Source organism: Nansenia antarctica, assembly GCF_963989245.1.
Source record: "Nansenia antarctica genome assembly, chromosome: 2".
Taxonomy (NCBI): Eukaryota; Metazoa; Chordata; class Actinopteri; order Argentiniformes; family Microstomatidae; genus Nansenia; species Nansenia antarctica.
The window spans coordinates 60,954,132-60,975,189 of record NC_137675.1 but is presented as its reverse complement, the minus strand read 5'-3'; the positions used below and the strand labels follow the sequence as shown (position 1 = coordinate 60,975,189).

Below are 21,058 nucleotides of genomic sequence, written 5' to 3'. Positions count from 1 at the left end.
AACCATTAAAGGTCCTTTTTAACCCTATATTCATTATCTATATGACCGTACAAGTGTCTCCATATGTGACAATAGCGATTTTCTATGTTCTGTTGTAAAAAAAAAACGTTCAGATTCATGTCAGTGGGAGGATGTTTGCAGCTGTTTTTAAAGCATTTTTAAAAAATAAAATAAAACAGGAATTATTCCTTCATTAGACAACAGATTCCCCTGAATCTCATATACCGGTAAGTATTCAATATCAGACTTCTAGGATAAGGCATACAAAAAGAAATAAGTCCTACCTGGAAAAAGGATGATCTGAGGGGCTTCATAACCTTGAAAAGTTGTGGAGAAGAAACTTTAATGTTTTTCTTCTGTATGGTTGATACAGCATACCCTCCCAGTGAGGTGGTGGTGTGGACAAGTGAACAGAAAACATACAGTTATTTGATCTAACCTGCAAGCTGAACAAGACCCTCCCACACTCGCTGGTCATTGTTCCCTCTGTCCAGAAGGATTAGTCTTACTCTCTCTGGGACTGAATCCAAAAACACCTGAAATGTGGGGTGGAAGTTTGGGCTGTACTCCTCATCAAACTGCCCACTCTGAAACATAAAATGTAGGAATTTAATGATCAGTGAGGTTTCTAAAAAATTCAGCATTAGCGCAATTCAGAAGAGTATGTTGACTCATGATTACTTTTTATGGTTCACACTTCAGGGTGGAATAAACAAAAAAACAAGCTGAAACATGCTTTCATCATGAATGACCGTGTCCATTCCTACCCTTGGTTGTATCTCAGATTTGGAAATTAGCTCACAGCACAGGCCGTATCTTCCTTTAGGATTGAGAGTACACTGGGAGCTGGTTTGAATGTAAGTACTTCCACTCTGTTGATGACTCACCTTCAAAGGATACAAAGTACTGATTAATTAATGGGATGCATTTATGTAGGCAAAGTAAACTCAATTAACGCAGACAATTTCACAATTTAGTTCCCAATAGTAAAAAAAAAAGTAATTATTTGCCAATTTAGGTGTAGCAGTCTTTAAGGCAACATTTCCAGTCCAGTGAACAGCCATAACAGTAGCCCTTAACACCCTTATTAGAGGTGATATGTAATAGCTAGAACAACAAAATGCATTTGGAACGCTGCAGCTCACGATTGATAATAATATAATATTCACATGCCATATTCACCTCGGAAAGCGGTACATTCCTTGGCAACAAAAGCACATTCAGTATGCACTTCAGATCTCCAAGTTTTCGAAGAAACAGCAGAACTTGGCTTTGCACTGGGAGAAATGTGAACCAATTTCTGATGAGGCCAAAGAGGGAAAGGTCTGTGATATTCACAATCACATGTTGGTCAGTCATCTTTAGTGGTGGCAGCACCTCCAAGTTGCCATCCGTAATATGAGCCACAGACAAATTTCCAGGATTTTCCACTGTAAAATAGGGGTAATGCATATGCTCAGTATAAGCCTACAGTACATTTGTCTATCACATTCAAATGATTTATATATTTATCATTCATTGTCATTTTCATGTTGAAACAATATTGCTCAATAAAATCAGCTTCATAGCATTATAGTCAGGGGTGCACATAACTTTTTGGGGCCAGTGCTCAGAGGAGCACCTAGGGATGCTGCTTGGTGCTCCCCGAGCTCGCGAGTCACGACCCGTCCCACAGGATGGATAAAAAAGGGATACATGGATAACTTATATTAGCAAAACTACATTTATTCATAAATAAAGATGAACGAACAAATGATTGTGTGCAAAACAAAAGAAACAAATGCAAAATCAAATGACTGCTCTTTAAGCATGAAAGTCTGTCAGACTCCTTTAAACACAATGAAATCAACTGACATCTCTTTAAGCACTAACTGAATGTCTGTTCTTTAAACACAATGAAATCAACTGACATCTCTTTAAGCACTGCTCTGTTCTGTAAACACTGAAATCAACTTTTCAACAAAAAGTTACAGCCTAAGCATTTATTTATGCTACAAGCTTAATCATCATCATCACTGCTCTCTTGACTGCTGTAAGTTATCACTGTCCTCAATTTCAACCATGGTAGAGGATGTTGTGTAGGCTATCACTTTAAATAGCTCATTATTTTGATTGTGCAACAAAGTCTTTTTTTTTCTTCTAATAGAATTCCCAACCATATTCCCTGGGTCAGGGGTCTAGGTGCGATAAAGTGCGATAAAGCTGTAAAACAAACGTCTGAACGTTTGAAAGCTTCAGAGAAAAGAAACGTGAAGTTCCTTGGTGTTGTTTTTCCTTTTAGCGACGAGTCGTTCGGGACTGAATTGTCACGTGTCGGCGTGATAACCGTGCGATACGCGATACGCGGAATGAAAGTACAAGTTACGATACTTTCCGAATGTTTTCGTGAGGGGAGTCGCCGTGGTCGTTGTGATGGCGTTACGGGGCTTGCAGTGATGCAGCAGTCAGCAGTCAGCAGGTGGATTTTGAGGAAGTAAATTCCTCTCCCAGCGCTCCCAGCTGTTGGTGCGCAAGAGCGCGTTCATGCCGCTGATCTTCCGCGCAGCATGCATTTTGGCGACGCATGCGCACTGGCGCACCAGTTATGTGCACCCCTGATTATAGTATCCAGACAACGATGCATCACTCACCATGGCTGATCTCACAGTGTGGGAAGTGTAGCTGACGGATAGACTTCTGATCGCATTTAATGCTGAATAGAGGTCCTGCTGGAGGTTTCTGTCCCAGTAGGCTTCTGTCCCAGTTGACAATATTGTAAAACACTTCTCCCTTCGCTTCCATCACAAACACCAATCCAGTGAACCGGCACTGGAAATGGCCTGCCTCTGGGAGGTCAAGCCTACCACACAGAGGGAAATAGTAACAGTTACAAACTGAGTGAAAACAGGAGTAATTTGTGCTGGCAGTGGGAGCTAGTGGAACAAGGTTGCGAAAGCAGGAGTATACACTCACTGAACACTTTATTGGGAACACCTGTACACCTTCTCATTGATTCAGGTGGTGTAATGGTGTGGGGAATGTTTTCTTGGCACACTTTGGGACCGTTAACACCAATCAATCATCACTTGAATGCCACAGCCTATTTGAGTATTGTTGCTGACTATGTGCATCCCTTCATGGCCACAATGTACCCATCTTCTAATGGCTAATTCCAGTATTATAATGTGCAATGTCACAAAGTGTTCTTCAGTGGCCTACCCAGTCATATCTTAATCCAATAAATCACCTTTGGGATATGGAAGAATGGGAGAGTCAGAGCTTGAAAGCGCACCTGAAAAATTGTGTGAATGCAATTGCAGGAATTGCGTGATGCAATCATGGCATCATGGACCAGAATCTCGAAGGAATGTTTCCAAAATCTTGTGGAATCAATGCCACAAAGAATTGAGGCTGTTTTGAGAGCAAAGGGAGGCCCTACCCAGTATTAGTATAGTGTTCCTAAAAAGTGTATGGTGAGTGTAGATAACCAGTTACCTGTAATGAGGCCTGTGGTCAGGTGTTGATTTGACAATGTGTGGAATTAATACAGTTACACTTTTTTGTACCTAAAAAGGAAAAGGAACAATAGTACACATTATGGAACATAAACTCAACCTGTATTCCTTTGAGGAAGGTATGGTCAATATAAGGCCCGGAGCAATTATTCACAAGACTGTACTGTACCTGTGCATGCTTCATTCCCTTCTTAGACTGCAAATCAGATGCTGCACTTTTTTCTGATTGGGAATCAAAACTAGGATAGGATAGAATAGCCCATATACAAATCTTAGTATCAATTTCAGAAAACATGAACAATAGGAAAGATAGAATCCAAAATATGTTTTGTGAATTATATGTTGGTTGGTTATACAACACCAAAACAGAGTTGTGTACAAATTACTGTACATTGAATATATTTTCATGAGACAATGATGCATTCTAATACAATTCTTTTTTTCTTACTTTTGCATACAGTACACAATAAGTCACCAATTTCAAACAGTATTTGAAGTTATTCAATGAAGATGCAAGACAGGTTTGTTTTACCATGCTGTTGCTGTAATGTTGTTTCCCCTCAGTTCCTGGTACGTCTTCATTAAATGAATTTTGTCATACTCCTCAGTGACATCTGCAACAAAACAGTAGATACTGTACTCAAGGGGCATTTCACTGATGCCTGCCTACTCTGTGCTTCAACATGTGTGGTTCTTGAAAGTGTTGGGAAAGACAGATGACAAAACTAGCGAATTAGGTTCTTTTTTGTTCTAATTCTACTTGATTTTAAACAGGAGAAAATGTGAAATGTAGCTGTAGTAGCATTGGGTTTCAACTATAGGAGACATTGGGCCGTCTCGTGTTTTCCCTTTACCTGGGAGAGATGAGCTGTAAAAGGTCTCGCGTGACACCTCTATGGATCCTTGTAGTTTACACTTGAGATTCATCAACATGTGTTCCTAATGTAGGAAAGACAAGATCACTCACACATCATGTGTATTGCTTTGACCACAATTGAGTAGGTATGAGTAGGCATTCACAATGGTGGGTGATGAACCACACATAGCCTACATATAAAACATGCAACATTGCTATTAATTGTTTCAGCTTTGAAGTTGCTAAACCTTCAGGTTTTTTATGAGATCCAGCATCTTATCCTTGGCCTGTAGGAACATGGTACTCTTTGATTTCTTCATGTGCTCATTTAGTTCATTTCTCATCCTTTTCAGAGAATCTTTTCCTTTATGTCTTGCTGCCCCTGTAACACAGATAGCATATTATTCTCCACTATCATAACATGATCATCTTGGAATTGAAATATTGTACAAACTTGTTTTATTCCAAATTGGATTAAGGTGAATGAATGCTAATTCCATAATATTCATTCCATGACTTACTTATATAGCATGGGAGCATGGCCCTCTTCACTGATTCTGTTAGACTGTAGTAGATTTCTTTCTTTTTCTTAAGGATGTCATCATGCAGTTCTGCCTTCAATTTGATTTCCTTTCAGATAGAAAAAATATATTTGGAACATGTTTGGGGAATATTGTTATGTGTGTGTGTGTGTGTGTGTACATAAATATATAATAATAATTATAATTACTGCAATATAATTGCTATTTGTTGCACTTCTGGTTTGACGCACAATCATTTCGTTGCATTGTCTTGTACTACGTAATGACAATAAAGTGAATCTAATCTAATCTAATCTAATAATATATGCCATTTAGCTGACGCTTTTATCCAAAGCGATTTACATTGCAGTGAGTGCATACATTTGAGTATATATGGTCCCAGCAGGAAACAAACCCACAACCTATGCGTTGTTAGCGCCATGCTCTACCAGCTGAGTCACAGAGGACCACGTGTGTATTTGTGTGTGTGTGTGTTTCCCACACTGTACCTCTGTCTTGAGGAATGTTAGATGCAGGGAAAGTTCTGTTTCCTTTTTAACCAAGCTGCTGGTGTCAAGGTTGAAGTTGTCAATACATTCTCTGATTGGGCCACGCTTGCCCTGATTTCTGAAACACAGTTCATCCAAAGTAGACATAATTAAGGGCCCAGTGAACAACAGTGAACAACTAATCCTGTAAACCAGATTGACACTGCTTTAATTCAAGTATCAACTGTAGGTAATAGACCCGAAGAATGAGCCAATCACAAAGAGATTGAGGGAACAAATCGGCAGCTGGTTCATAGTATTTTTCCCACAGGGAATATGGCATCATGGTCCAGACACAGCTTACTTCTCTACTCTTTGAAGAACGGCCCTGATGACTGTAAATAGAAAGGAATCCCTCTTGCGAGGTCGTCTGATATCTACAGCATCAGCACACATATTATTAATTAGAAATGCTTGGTATAAATCAGTAAACATATTGTTCCCTCATTTTCTTCCATGCTCTTCACCAGTCTGTCTGATCAGGCAGGCTATCAGGGCTCTGAAGTCAGGAAAGGCTGCAGGGCCGGATGGAATACCAGCAGAAGCAATCAAGGCCGACATCGCAACCACCACGGAGATGCTCCACAGCCTCTTCGCAACAATCTGGGAGGAGGAGAGGGTGCCGGAAAACTGGCATTATCAAAGTTATTATCAAAATTCCAAAGAAAGGAGACCTAACCTGCTGCAACAACTACAGGGGAATCATGCTTCTTTCAGTACCAGGCAAAGTCCTGAACAGAGTGTTACTGGAGAGAATGAGAACTGCAGTTGATCCCCTACTTCGAGACCAGCAGGCAGGTTTTCGGAGTAACAGATCCTGTGCCGACCAGATTGCCACACTACGCATCATAGTGGAACAATCTATAGAGTGGAACTCCTCCCTATTCATAAATTTCGTAGATTACGAAAAGGCCTTTGATAGCGTGGACAGAGAGACACTGTGGAAACTAATGAGGCACTACGGAGTCCCTGAGAAGATAATCTCCCTGGTCCAGAACACCTACCAGGGAATGACTTGCAGGGTCTTACATGCAGGCCAGACGTCAGACAGTTTCGAGGTCAAGACCGGAGTGCGACAGGGATGTCTACTGTCACCCTTCTTGTTCCTCCTGGTCATAGACTGGATAATGAAGACCATCACAGCGGGCAAGAAGGAAGGCATACAGTGGACCCTCTGGTCACAGCTTGATGACCTTGATTTTGCTGACGACCTGGCACTCCTGTCACACAGCTATAACCACATGCAGGACAAGACCACCCAGCTTTCAATCACATCCCTTGCATCAGGCCTCAGGATGAACAAGGAAAAGACCAAACTGATGAGGATTAACACCCCGAACACCACCCCCGTCATCATAGACGACAGACCCATCAGAGAAGTCGACTCCTTCACCTACCTTGGCAGCGTCATTGACAAGCAGGGTGGCACAGACAGTGATGTCACTGCTAGGGTAGGCAAAGCCAGAGCAGCCTTTATCATCCTGAAGAACATCTGGGCCTCAAGGGAAATAGTTACTCCAACAAAGGTGCGCATCTTTAACTCTAATGTCAAAAGTGTCCTTCTCTATGGCTCAGAAACATGGAGAATGACAAAGAAAACATTGCAGAAAATCCAGACTTTCATCAACATCTGTCTGAGGCGCATCTTCAAAATCAGGTGGCCAGATAAAATCATTAATAAGGAACTGTGGCAGAGAGGGAGCCAGGAGCCAGTAGAGAGCCAGATCAGGAGACGGAAGTGGGGATGGATTGGTCACACCCTGCGCAAACCAGCAGCTACCATCACACGACAGGCCCTGACATGGAACCCACAGGGAAAGCGGAAAAGAGGAAGGCCCAGAAACAGCTGGAGGCGGGACTCTGAGGCGGAGTTGAAGAGGCAGGGTACCAGCTGGGGAGAGGTGGAAAAGAAAGCCCAGAGCCGTGATGGATGGAGAAGAGTCGTTGATGGCCTTTGCTCTGCAAGAGATTCAACGGCATAAGTCAAGTAAGTCTTCACCAGTGGGTCCCAATTTGCTTCCGCTAAGAGCACAAGGTATCCAGTGTGAACAAAGCTGTTTTAGGTGGCCATCGCAGCAAACTTGGAGATTTCATTCAGCAAAGTTTCAGTTAGCAATGAGATAAAGACATCTATATAGATGCCCTCGCCCACACCACAATGACCCAAACAGTCTTTGCACATGATTTTTGTGGTGCACGGGGCCTAGACTCTGAAAGAACTTACGGGAAATATTTCTTAAACACTTCATCAATGGAACCTCTCACACATGAGGTTAAACTCTCATTAAGATTAATCTCTTTTCTTTTCTTTTTTCCTTTTGGTTTATAAACTCCGTCATTCTCGCATAAAGACTTCAACGTCTTATGAAATCCACTGCCCTTCTGTCCTCTCTGAAAAAAGAGATAATATTAACACTTTTAAAAGTACAGCATCAGATGTGATCCCACATTTTGGAGGGAACAACATTTTCTTATGCACACTTTCATTTTAGCTTTATTGAACCAGATGGGTCAATAAAGGAATTCTTATTGGAATACGTATATAAAGATAACCATATTGTCATCATGACAGTGTTATTGTTGAATTACTTACTGGTGTCGTCACTTTATTCAAGGATGTCTCACATGATTCTACAGATTGTTCAACTCCCTTTGAGAGGCATCTTTCAAAAGCGTCATGAAGCTCATCCATAGATTTACTGATGGTTTCCAGCTCATCGTTCAACTTCTGCTCTAGAACCTGGTACACTTCTTCTTTGCCAACCGTCTGAAATCCAAATGCAATACAATCACATGAAGAAACTTTGACTTTCAGCATTGTTCTGAAATGATCATACCTTGTCACTGCTGTTGGCTCCTTGGATCAGAGAGAGGATCCCGTAGGCTCCAGAGACATAGTCTGCTGTCTTTCTTTGACGATCATTGAGATTTCTGAGAAATTCCTGAAGTTTGGGTATTTCTGCAATATGTGAATTTAGAGAAACTTTACTTATATATGAATAAAGTTTTTATAAAAGCTGCAGAACATGTTAGAATACAAATTAATGGTATTATGGCAGTTATGTTGGATTTTAGACTTGTATTGGATTTTAGGCAAAATCCAGCCCAAAAGCTTAATTGCAAGAGTAGAGGCCAGATCTTCATAATCCATTGAGAAAACTTTGGTGGGGCAAAATTGCAGTTTTTCCAGTGGCTGGGCCCTGTCTATGTATAATATACTGATACTGTAGGTAAAAAAAAGACATAGCTGCAAAATGCTGTTAGCTTTAACCAGGCTGTATAGCAGATGGAAGACTTTTGTAAACAGTACCTGTCTGTTCTGGTTGCAAGAATGTTTTCTTTTGAAATTCATTAGAACTGACAGTAAACACTTGGAAGAAATCCTTTTCATCACTGAAATGTTTCTGAAAGATGAATATAAGAAAATAAGCATCGATCATGTTGGTCCCACTTAAAACAAATTATAACTTAAAAAGATAATTTATTCTAATCTACCTACATAAATGCTTCACAAAATGTTGGTAACACTTTACATTAGAGCACACCTGTGATTGGTACCCCTAGTACCGGGGTCAATATTAAGGGCCAATCCCAGTTCACCCCAATCCCAGTTCACCCCTACGGCTTCGTTTTGCACATTCATGTTTAGGGTAGGGGTGTCCCAATTCATATTTCATCATGCTAGGGGTAAGAGGGAGGGCTATCCACGGCTTTCGTTTGGAGATTTGTCACGACCAGACTACGTTCGGAGCCATACCCCTCGCTCCCACCATGCATTGGGAATCATACAGAAATCAGATTTCGCTCTACAGTATGCAATGCGTAACACAGCCACAAATGTCATTTACTTTTTCTGTAATTACTTATTAATAAAGCTTTGAAAAAATATATGATAACCATGTTATTATCTTAGTTTAATGTCCTTTCAATGCATTATAGACCGTTTCTTAAAGAAGCATAACAAAAAAATGGCTATTATGCCGAGGTGCTGTGTCTAACGTTACAGGCTGATTTGTGCATGACAGTCGCGCATATTGACATATTTCCATGTCTGATGGCATATGACACCTACATGTCATTTCAATAGACCTTTTCTTTACAGCAAGCATAACAAAAACAATCGCTATTATGCAGATGTGCTGTGCCTATGCTTAACATAGACCGTTCCACAGTCCAGCACGCTTCGGGTTTTGGTGCTCAGCACTATTACCTGGGCACTTCCATTGGACTACTGAGCAAGACTACTGAGCAAGGAGCACACATATCTGCGCGTTTGTCACTGGGTGCCAGTTCCTCTGCAACAAACGAGGAGATTGTATGAGCGTCCCGTCGTCCAAGTCCAATGGAAGCGTCAAGCACAGCCTTCCCATAGAAATAGCTACATCGGAGTGCGATTCACATTTGTACAATCCTGTTTATTTAGAAATAAATTATTGTGGCGTTTGACAGCTGATGATGGTAGACATATTTAATGTTAAGGTATCTATCTAACATTAGGCTGATTTGTGCATGATAGTCACGCTTTTTGGCCTAGTTTCTATGACAATACTGATGATGAATCAGGGTCTTGCAGGGTTGTCCCATTTTGTAGGGAAAGATTTCAACCACTATGGCTTGTGGCTCTGTTCCGAGGCCTTGGCTCAAAAGCGAGTGGCACTCGAAAACGAGCCGTAGCGGTAGAAAAGGGAATCGGGATTGGGCCCAAGACTATCAATAAAGTAAAAGATAACAGCCTATTATAAATGCATTACAAACCAAATAAGGCGCCTATTTAAACAAATCACAACTTCTAAAAGGTTAATGAAGCATTCATAAAACATACATAGACACCTCATAAATCATTCATAAGCACATTTATACTATATGACGGGTGTTATAACAGGTGCTGGCATCTAACACTTTGCTAAATGTGGAATAACCTTTTTGACAACCTTAAAGGCTTCACAAATCATTAGTTGTAATTCAGGATACCATAATGTGACAGGTTACTATATTAATGGTAATTGTGTAATTTAGGTAGAATGGCGCAAATATATTTTTACATCACCTGCAGTGCTCAAGATATGATATTCAATCAGAGTAAACAATTAGATAAATGATTCTCATTGAAATTAGTGAAAGTATTACTTTGTTAAAACATGATTTGAAACCATATATCATTTGTTTGGTACAAAGTCTGCTACAAACACAAACAATGGAGAAGTAGGCCTATATCATTGTTGATTTGGTTAAGAAAATGTTATACTTATCAATATATTTATATATATATTTATCATATATTTCATTATTACTGGGAGTTATTCTTGATTATACTGAAATTAAGTTCTCGAATTGATAAAAAGTCATAATCCATAGGAGGACTAGTTGCACACGATTTTACAGGCTCAACCTTTGTATCAGACATCCATTAGCTTACCTTTATTTCTTTTTGTTTGTTGAATTTTTCTCTGACTTGTTTCTTGACGTTGTTATTTCTGCTCAGTACACGGTTTCCGTCACTTCTCGTATCGTTGTCCGTCTTGGTGCAGATGAAACTAATGCTTCGACATTCTCCACCAGGCCCCATGCGACTGACGGTGTTGTCTAAGATCTCCCAAGGATCTTTCTCTGAAGTTACTCGTGTAATGTCGTTCACAATCCACACAGCAGAGCAATTTCCAACAAACTAAAGAGGAAGTTATAACTTTGTATTTTATTTGTAGGAATCTTACTCGAGATTTTTTCAAGACTCATGTTTGTCCCTACAGTTCTGAACTTGGTGTTTTCCTAGCCTAATATCCACTTTGTGTTCACTCGTGCAAACTATATCATGAGTGGTGCTAACGATAGTTCATGAAAGGTTTGCAGAAAAATGTCCAACACAAGCCAGTGAAATCTAACAAGTTGATATCCTGCCACCCCAAATAAACATCACTGTATATGGTGCATTTGCTGAATAATGTTTATTATCCAACTTGTATTGAGAAAATCAATTAGAATGGTTCATAAATAAAAGGTGCTATAAACAGAGAACATACATTGTATAGTTGTCACAAGAATTGTGCTTACTTACAGATTTCCACATTTGATCTCTGCTCTTGTTGCAATCTCCAGTGCCTGGAAGATCCACAAGTGCAACATTCTCCAGAAGATCTTTGGAGTTCGGTATCTTGAGGGTTACGCACTTCACAAGTGGCCAATAGTTTCCGCCAGATTTGTTGTCACCCTCTTTGTCACTACGTGTGTAGCGAGCAATTTTTGTAGAGAGCTTTGAAGCCTGCAATAAAAACATACTGAAACATGAATATAAATGCATTGATTGCATCTTATTCTTTTTCAAGATGAACCCCTTTAAATATCAGAGAGCCTATTCAAAGACGTGATGCCAATGGTGACATTATTTCAGAATCAATGTTTGAAAGGAAAAGCCAAACACCAAAGCATGCATCTCCAAAGAACACACTCTTGACATAACTTACAGTGTCACATGAAATGATTTTCTTTTCCGATGAACGAAACTCTGGAATTTCTCTGAAGTGCTTTCGATCCATCAGTTCTTCTAAGTCTAAATGAACTCCTTCTCCATACAATGCAGAGATTTTATCGTCATCATAATCATCCTCATGATTATTGTCCTCTTCCTTGTCATTATCATTTTTCTGCTTAGACTCTTCTATGATAGACAATAGCTCCTCTTTCCATTCCTAACAGAGAAATATAAATTCATCAAAACATTCTCACATTATTCATATACCCTAAATCCTCATATACTATACCAGCTTCGCAAATTGTGAAAAACAGTTATTAACCTTCTATTAATTGTACAATTGTATCCCTTAACACCACACTACATTGTATGCGTCCTTTGCAATGTACGAGGAAGATGGCATTACCTCCTCTGAAATGAACTCAATCTCTGCAATGTATCTGGGGTTGGTTGTATTAGCCTCCACCTTCAACATGACGGAGGTGCATGCACTGCCGTCTCCACCACTGGGAAGCAGGTCCGGTTCACCCAGGATGGCATTTATCAAGGAGCTTTTACCGGCTCCTGTCCTTCCAAATACACCCACTATCTCTTTTTTGTCTGTCTCCAACACTTTTATCTTTTCTCTATTAGATGTGAGAGAAAATAGGTTATTTGATAACAGTTACTATGAAAACCCTGTTCATCTTAGAACATTACTGTATATGCACATTCTGTATGCTTTATGTGCTAGACATAATGCATTATAGTGCACAAGGTGGACTGTAATAACCTTCTAAAACTACATTGACAAAGCGTTATAAGTAGGCAGTATAATGCCCGATGATGCAGAATAGAAAAATATGTTCTGAGTGATATATCATTTATGATTTCATCCCCACAAACATTTTCAGAGTGGGTTGACTTATAAGACGAATATTTTTGGAATGTGTACTTTTAGGATGGCTTTGCAGTGCTGCTGGAAAAAGTGCTTGAAAGTCTTGAATTTCAAGGTGTAAAAGCATACAAACTCTGACTTTGCATAGTGTAGCATGTGTAGACGTGCATAGTGTAGACGTGCACTTACTTTAGAAAATGTAGAATTTTTGTAGAGGGCAGAGTATCGAGTTTGTCTTTGATGTGTTCCATGATCTCCTCCACCTGTTTCTTAATTGTAACATCTGTCAGAGAAAACACACATGCAGCTAAGATCTATACAAATGTAAAGAAGTCCTATACAAATGTAAAGATGCACATGGAAAAATATAAGGAACTAGAGAAATCATACAGTTACACTAATTACTACCACGATAAACAGATGAAACTCCATTCAACAAAGAATTTTCTCTCTGAGTCAACAGATCAATTAGAAGGAGCGTGTGCAGAAGTACGACATTTGATGTTGTCTTACATGTATGTGAAAGTCTTGCTACAGTGATAGTGTGTGCAATGAGTTCAGTAAAATATCTCAAATAGAGCTGACATAATATGAAACATGTAGAGTGACATACTGTATCACTGTGGTTCTACATAATATACTGTTTATCTGCACACGTTCTATGAAACACATTTCTGCAGGAGTTACCTTACTTTAAAATTAAAACAGTTCAGACAGCCTTGACATACACGTGTGAATGTGTGGCTGTCCAGGGAGCATAATACAATTGTGTGTTCTAACTTCCATTATGCACCTATCGATTAAAGTATTTCAAGGGGCAAATAGGTAGAGGCTTCCAAACAAAACTTTCTCCATAAACAAAGTCAATTACCTGTTTCTTATGCAGCTTCACAAGCTTTATACCAAATGTGTTGTCTATGTGTTGTCTGTGTAGCTATGCACAAGTGTCTCTTAAATTATTTATATTGTATTTTCGTAAGATTGTCTCATGTTATATCATTTTAACATTACTGGAATAATGATGTTCACATAGGCTAAGTCCTTGGTGAGGAAAACCTGCAGTAAATGATCTTCTTTGGAGTGGAACTGAAAAACCCTACTGTCAGTCTCAACCTACCAGATTTTGCAGCATTCCCCAATGGAGAACCACAGTGGCGTTTATTTGTACCCTTTGTTTGTGAACACTGTTTGTTAGCATTGGCCTCATCCAATGTTCTTTTTCCTGAAAAAAAGAAGTATCTGTTGATACAGTACACCAAACACGACGAATCATAGTAAAAACAGACCATCAGCTTTTGTACTAAATTGTCCAACTAGTGGGATTGGCATCACTCTGTGGATAGAGTTTTCATGGCACAAGGACATGAATGAATGAATGGTGAATGAATGGTGAATGGTGAATGGTCTTTATTTGTCATTGATATAGTACAGGTACCAAACAACGAAATGTGGGAGGGGGGGCTCCCCTGGTGCTAGGAAAAAAAACTAAAAACAAGAAGGGAAAAGAGCTGGTTTACATAAATAAAGGCTATATACACTATCCACTATACTATACTATACAAATAAAACACTGTGCTGTACTCTATGCTATGCTATACCTATTCTAACATTTCCTATCTCTGAACCTTATGTACCCGAGGGTTGTCATAATTTGCAGAGATAGAGATAGAGATAGACTTTATTTGTCATTGCTACAGTACAGGTACCAAACAACGAAATTTAGGAGGGGAGGCTCCCCTGGTGTTTAGGAAAGGAAAAAGAAACACATTTTGGAAAAAGCATAGATGCATAAAAATCACAAGAAGGTAAGGAGCTGGTTTACATCAATAGAGGCTATGTACACAATCCACTGTACTATACTGCACAGATAGTCAACTAGGGTTGTCATATTTCACAGAAAGTATTTTTTCACATTATTTTAAAGTGTCACAGTTTGCAGGCTTGAAAATGTACATGTTTGTGCCTCAGCACTAGCTGCCATACAATCCGTCCGGACTGTCCTGGGCCCAGAACTTAGGCCTTTTCTGTGTTCAGGGCCTTGACGGCCCTGTGGTAGAAGCTGTCCTTCAGTCTGTTTGTCTTAGCGGCCGGGGTCCTGTACCTCCTGTTCGAGGGCAGCTTGACAAAGTGTTCGTGCCCAGGGTGGGTCGGGTCCTTGGAGATCTTGGAGGCCCTCCTGAGACAGCGTGTTTTGTACAGCTCCTCCAGAGAGGGGAGGGGGGCGCCGGTGATCCTCTGTGCTGTTCTCACGACTCTCTGTAGATCGCTTCTCTCCACTGCCGTGCAGCTGTGGTACCAGTTGGAGATGCCGAAGGTGAGGATACTCTCCACTGCGCCGTGGTAGAAGGCCACCAGCATCTCCTGCTTGCTGTGTTGTTTCTTGAGGCATCTCAGGGTGTATAGCCGCTGTTGTGCCCTCTTGATGGTGCCTTTAGTGTTGTCCTTCCAGGCCAGGTCATCCCGCATGTTGTGTCCCAGGAATCGGAGGTTTGAGACTATCTCCACGCTCTCTCCGTCGATGAGCAGGGGCAGGATCTCGGACTTTTTCCTCCTGAAGTCTACGATGAATTCCTGGGTCTTTGACTTGTTTAGCAGCAGGTTGTTAACCTTGCACAGCTTGCTCAATTGCTCTACCTCATCCCTGTACGCCGCCTCGTCCCCCCCCGAGATACATCCCACCACGGTGGTGTCGTCTGCAAACTTTACGATGTAGTTGCTGGGGTGGATGGGGGTGAAGTCGTGGGTGTAGAGGTTGTAGAGGATGGGGCTTAGCACGCAGCCCTGGGGTGACCCAGTGCTGAGGCTGAGGGCTGTGGAGGTGTGGGGGCCCACCCGCACCCTCTGGGGGCGGTCGGTCAGGAAGTCCTTGATCCACGCACATATAGAGTGTGATAGACCCAGGTCTAGTAGTTTGGTCACTAGCCTGTCTGGAAGGATGGTGTTAAAGGCGGAGCTGAAGTCCACGAAGAGCAGTCTCGCGTAGCTGTTTCCCCTCTCCAGGTGGGATAGAGTGGCGTGGAGAGTCGTCGCTATGGCGTCCTCTGTGGACCTGTGGGCTCTGTAGGCGAACTGGTATGGATCCAGGTTGGGCGGGAGGCGTGTGAGTATGTGGGCCCGGACTAGTTTCTCGAAGCACTTCATGATGATTGGTGTGAGTGCCACCGGGCGGTAGTCGTTTAGGCAGCTCACCGTGCTTTTCTTCGGGACTGGAATGATAGTTGAGGTTTTCAGGCAGGGTGGGACGGTGGCCTGGGACAGGGACTGGTTAAAGATGTTGGTGAAAACCCCGGCCAGCTGGTCGGCGCAGTCTCTCAGCACCCGTCCCAGGACGCCATCCGGCCCCGAGGCTTTCCTGGGGTCCACCGCCTTCAGTACGCGTCTCACCTCGTGCTCTGTGAGGGTGAGGCTGCTGAGAGCTGGAGAGAGTGGTGTCTGTGTTGTGGTTACCTCCGTTCGCCCCTCGTCGAACCGGGCGTAGAAGGTGTTCAGCTTTCCCGCCAGCAGGGGGTCGTCCTCTGCGGCTGTGAGCCTGTTGGCTCTGAAGTTTGTCATCTGCTGAACCCCCTGCCACATCCGCCTGGAGTCGTTGCTCAGGAGGCATTCCTCAATCTTCTCTCTGTGCTCTGCCTTGGCCGCTTTGATGCCGCGCTTTAGGTTGGCCCTGGTGGAGCTGTACAGCGGTGTGCGCTTCCCTGCGATGAAGGCGTTGTCCCTCTCATTTAACAGTTTTTGGACCTTCCCAGTCATCCATGGCTTCGTGTTGGGGTAGACCCGGACCCGTTTGTCCACGGTGACTGAGTTGGTGCAGTTCACTATGTGGTTCAGAACCGACGACGTGTACTGTTCCAGGTCCTCATGCTCATATTCCTGCCATAGGGTGTCATTTAGGCAGATCTGCAGTGGAGCGGACCCTTCTGGCCAGGTTCTGACAGTCTTAGTGGTGGTGGGAGCCCTTTTCCCCATTGTGGTGTATGCAGGAATCAGGAGGATTGACACATGGTCAGACATGCCTAGATGAGCTAGCGGACTAGCCTTGTAAGCACGTTTGATGTTGGTGTATACCTTATCCAGTGTTTTTTCTCCTCTCGTTGCACATTTTACATGCTGGTAGAACTTGGGTAGTACTGCCTTCAGGTCGACATGATTAAAGTCCCCCGCTATGATGTGGATAGCCTGTGGATCAGTACTTTGTTGGCTACTAATGACGTTGTATAGTCGCGCCAATGCTACTTTGCTGTCTGAGCTAGGTGCAATATACACACATGTAGTGTGTGTGTGTGTGTGTGTGTGTGTGTGTGTGTGTGTGTGTGTGTTTGTGTGTCTCTCTATTCTAAAACAATAACTTGAAATAATATATCACTATCATGTTTTATATGTGATACAGTATATACTGTACCTTGGATATTCACTTGAGGAGGGATTTCACTGGTAGAGGGCTTATTCTGAAGAAACACATACAGTGCATTATCAACAGTTTAAAGGAATCATACATCAAAAACAAACATAATGTACAGTATGTAAAAAACAAACATGCTACTAAGCGTAGTCCATGTGTCCTCGACAAGGGGAAACTGCAATACACTACAAGTTTTCGGTTTGTTTACCTAGACATTGCCACCCTAACCCTAAAAAACAGAACGATAAGTCCATGTAGACCCTAAATGTCATACATTTCTATTCTAGGAAAATCATTTTTCATTAAGCATGCTTATTTGGGGTACATTGACTTTGTTTGTCCTCAAGTTAGGGATCAGTGGCAGTGGTTAGGTTAGCCTTGTCAATAGACTGCTTGCATATACTTGCATCTCTGTAAAACGAGATGCCAAAGGTTACTTTGAGTAATTTCCCAGCTGTAGCCATAGGCAATGAAACTTAGAACATCAGAAGTGACCTACCAAGTCTGCCACTCCTGCTGAGGAGCTGAGGAACGGTGGCATGTCTCCTTTAGCCACACCAGGTGGTTTACCAGGCGACCTGGGGAAAGAGAGTCACAGCAATGTTCACTATCCCCATGTAGAAAGGACTTTCAGTTGTCAGTATAACAAATAGGGACTGATGAAGGCATTACAGTATCTGTCACTTACCTCTCAGTCTTTAATGTTTGGAGGAGTTTTTTGATGGGTTTTATGGTTGCTTTTAGGCGAGTCTGTGTCTCAGCAGCAGTCTGGGGAATGTTCAGTTGGGTTGTTGGGATGTAAGGCTCTGTACTGTATGTACAGGTTTTAGACTGAGGTAGAAATCACATTAGATCTATTACAATGTCATGCCAATTCATTGTATTTAAAGCCCTGCATACAGAATATTGGACATGAAAATAAATCAACATGATAATAAACATGATATGTCATACAGTACAGTTACAGGACAATACATACAAGACTATTATTAACACTACATATGAAGTAGTTCAAAAACAAAAATCTACCATAAGGTCATAATCTCTTTGGCGATCATGGTGCCAGTGTCATATCATGTGCCAGTCAACCGCTTCTGAGCAGAAAAATATGCCACAGTAGAATTATTTTAAATACAAAATTACAGATATAATCCAATAGCTAAATCAAAATGTAACATAAGATAAGGATACTCTACTCTTTTCTACAATTGGCTGTGCATGTTCTTTCTTCTCTCACCAACTTAAGGCAAAGTATGGATATAAGGAAAGAATGGGTATATGTAACTGAGGTTACTGTATTAATGCTGTATGTACCTCTAGCAATTCTTTGAGTCTTATTTTGAATTTTTTCCTTGGTCCCATTTTTGGTATCAAGGTGGTGATTTCTTTTTCATCAAGGCCCAGGAAACATTCTTTGTCAATACCTTCATCTGAAAGGCAGAAAATAAACAGGTTGTTTAAAATAATACTGTATATCTTTGAATTAGAATGACTAGATAAAGAGAGATATAGCCTATGGGTAACAATTTACGTTCGTTTTATAAATGGTTTCTAAATGATGTAGTATTTTATAAACAATTAATTATTTGTATGCTTTATAAACCATTAAAAGCCACAATCGAACAATAACCAAATGAGTTAGGAATGTTTGTTAATGGTTTATAAAGCATTTATAAACAAATAATCAATCATTTCTGAACTACTATAATTTCCACATGCAATGAAAGAAACATGTTCACCTTCAAATGTCTTTATCAAGTCACTGAAGTTCCACTCAGTTAACTTGTCTTTGACAAATGTGTCCATGAGAACTTCACTATAAAGGCAGAAAGAATATGTATTTAAGAATGGCAAGGTCATGCATGAAGATTTATGGATGTTTGATATATTACATAAAAACTAAAATACATTACATTCAACAGATATACACATTATTTAAAAAGTAAAAAAGTAAAAATGCAAAGCTCCTCCTAGGTGGCCAACTTCCTTCAATGTACCCCAAGTAGAAACAGGGTCTGGGGAGAGGCAACTGTCATTGACCAGAGCTTACAGTATGTGGGGTTTCAGGTCCAGAGGCACATGAGACCAAAACAAAGCGCTTTTATTGTGTTCAAATATAAATAAGGAGAGCTGCCAGTATGTCAGTAACTTAAACAAAAGCTCACTGTTACGACTGTATTGTGTTGTGTACAGCTGTAGTGTGTTTGTGTGTTGTTTCTTGTGTTGGTTTTCCCAGGTGATTGTCCTTCCTCCTGCCTACTGTCATTGCGACGGCTTGATTGAGCCCAGGTGTGCTCAATCACTCCCTTAACACTAGAACAGCCGTGAGGTGTTAAACAGCACCAGTGAGTACAAAAAAAATTCTACCTTTGCACTCGATCACATTTCAGGACCCTCCTTTCATGACTTTTCCTAGATATGTGCGTTCTACCACCCAGCATTTTTACATTTTCAAAATCGAGTTAGTATAAAGCGTTTTAGCAGTATTTCTGTGTGTGTCTGTGTACTTGTGGCTGCCATCTATTTCTCCAAGCCTGCAATTCTCTTTTATATCAGCAGAGGTAGCAAGGGGGCACACACTGTGCTCAAATTCAGGCTTCAGTGCTGAATGAGACACAGTGCATAAGACTGATATTTGTGTTTATATATAGGCTACAATAAAAATCAAAATAAGATATGTATATGTGCAGACAGTTATGAAAATGATAAACTGTACAGTATGTCTCCCAATCAATGTTCGTTCAGACAATACAACCAAAGGCGTAAAAATACTGATGTTCTCATAATGCATTTTAGCACAGTGCGCCGATTAGATAGAAGATGTTCTACAGAGGGTGATGTAACCCCTCCCTCCCCTCCCCCACCCCTCCCCTGCTGTTGTGTCTCGATACCTGGTCAACACAGCTTGGGATTCCAAGGAAATTACTTGGAACTATGTGTGAAAGGGACAACATTGCAATATATATTACAGTTATTTTTTAATAATGATAATCAACTTTCATTCGTTAGTAATGAAAACTCCCGCAGTCTCGTTACATACATGCATACGTTATTATATATATAAATAAAGCCTTGAACTGGCCAAGCATAAAGGCTGAAGATGGAAAGTCACTACAGGCCTATGCACTGTATTTGAGAGGATGCAACAATGCCATGCAAGACTTGCACTATCTGGAAGAGCTTGATAGCCCATCAAACCTCAGGCTTATTGTTTCTAAGTTGCCCTACAAGTATAGGGATAAATGGAGGTCTATTGCCTGCAATATACTTGAGATTAGTCATGGCAGGGCTAAATTCAAAGACCTTGTTGGCTTCATTGGAAAAACAAGCCACAATTGTTTTAGATCCTTTGAATTTAGATTACCATCCACCATGCTTCAACCATTATATCAAGTGAATGGAACTGACTTTAGAAACGAGTTATTCTGGTTTATTTGCGAGGACCACAGGAAAGGCCAAGGATTTCCACTTACACATGTGTGAGGAAAAGTAACAGCGTTTTGTTACAGAACTGTTCGCAAATGTTCCATTTGTTCATTTGCTTTATTGAGGTGACTCTGCGAAATGACAATAACTAAACAAGTCCTGACAACAAAAATACATGTATAATATTGTATATAATGTTTTTTCTGTATATCACTGTAGACCACAGTCTCACTCACATATACACAACACAACACTGTTGTGTATAATACAGTTTTCTCAGTCGCTTTGGTGCATTTCTCACATCACTATTAACATTTGCACAACAGTTGTCAGTGTCATCAAAATGAAAAGTCCTGACACCATTGTTTATGAACAAGATAGTCAAATGGCTTTGTCATGTTTTCATTATGACAGTTCACTCTGTAAGTGTTTTCCAATGCAAAAAAATTAGATCTTGAAAGTGAAACCGCAGGG

General features: G+C 40.9%; 2 protein-coding genes across 2 annotated transcripts; both read right to left on the bottom strand.

The window, feature by feature from the left end:
- Positions 1-434: 434 nt before the first annotated feature.
- LOC308150391 (NACHT, LRR and PYD domains-containing protein 1b allele 5-like) lies at positions 435-4,883 on the bottom strand (the record flags this gene model as incomplete). The annotated part of the gene is made up of 10 exons (XM_080523231.1): positions 4,872-4,883; positions 4,599-4,732; positions 4,349-4,433; positions 4,027-4,108; positions 3,664-3,733; positions 3,475-3,545; positions 2,631-2,839; positions 1,183-1,430; positions 768-887; positions 435-587 (listed from the first exon to the last, which is right to left on the bottom strand). Exons 2-10 carry the CDS (start codon positions 4,692-4,694, stop codon positions 435-437), a joined length of 1,134 nt encoding a protein of 377 aa, XP_080379357.1. The 5' UTR covers positions 4,695-4,732; positions 4,872-4,883.
- A 2,756-nt stretch (positions 4,884-7,639) lies between these two features.
- Positions 7,640-18,969, bottom strand: LOC308150389 (nuclear GTPase SLIP-GC-like; the record flags this gene model as incomplete). The annotated part of the gene is made up of 13 exons (XM_080523229.1): positions 18,898-18,969; positions 18,473-18,588; positions 17,847-17,989; positions 17,658-17,736; positions 12,952-13,025; positions 12,292-12,511; positions 11,878-12,102; positions 11,472-11,675; positions 10,836-11,084; positions 8,730-8,823; positions 8,257-8,378; positions 8,120-8,186; positions 7,640-7,677 (listed from the first exon to the last, which is right to left on the bottom strand). The coding sequence occupies exons 1-13, from the start codon at positions 18,962-18,964 to the stop codon at positions 7,640-7,642; spliced, it is 1,698 nt and encodes a 565-aa protein (XP_080379355.1). The 5' UTR covers positions 18,965-18,969.
- Between the last annotated feature and the right edge of the window lie 2,089 nt (positions 18,970-21,058).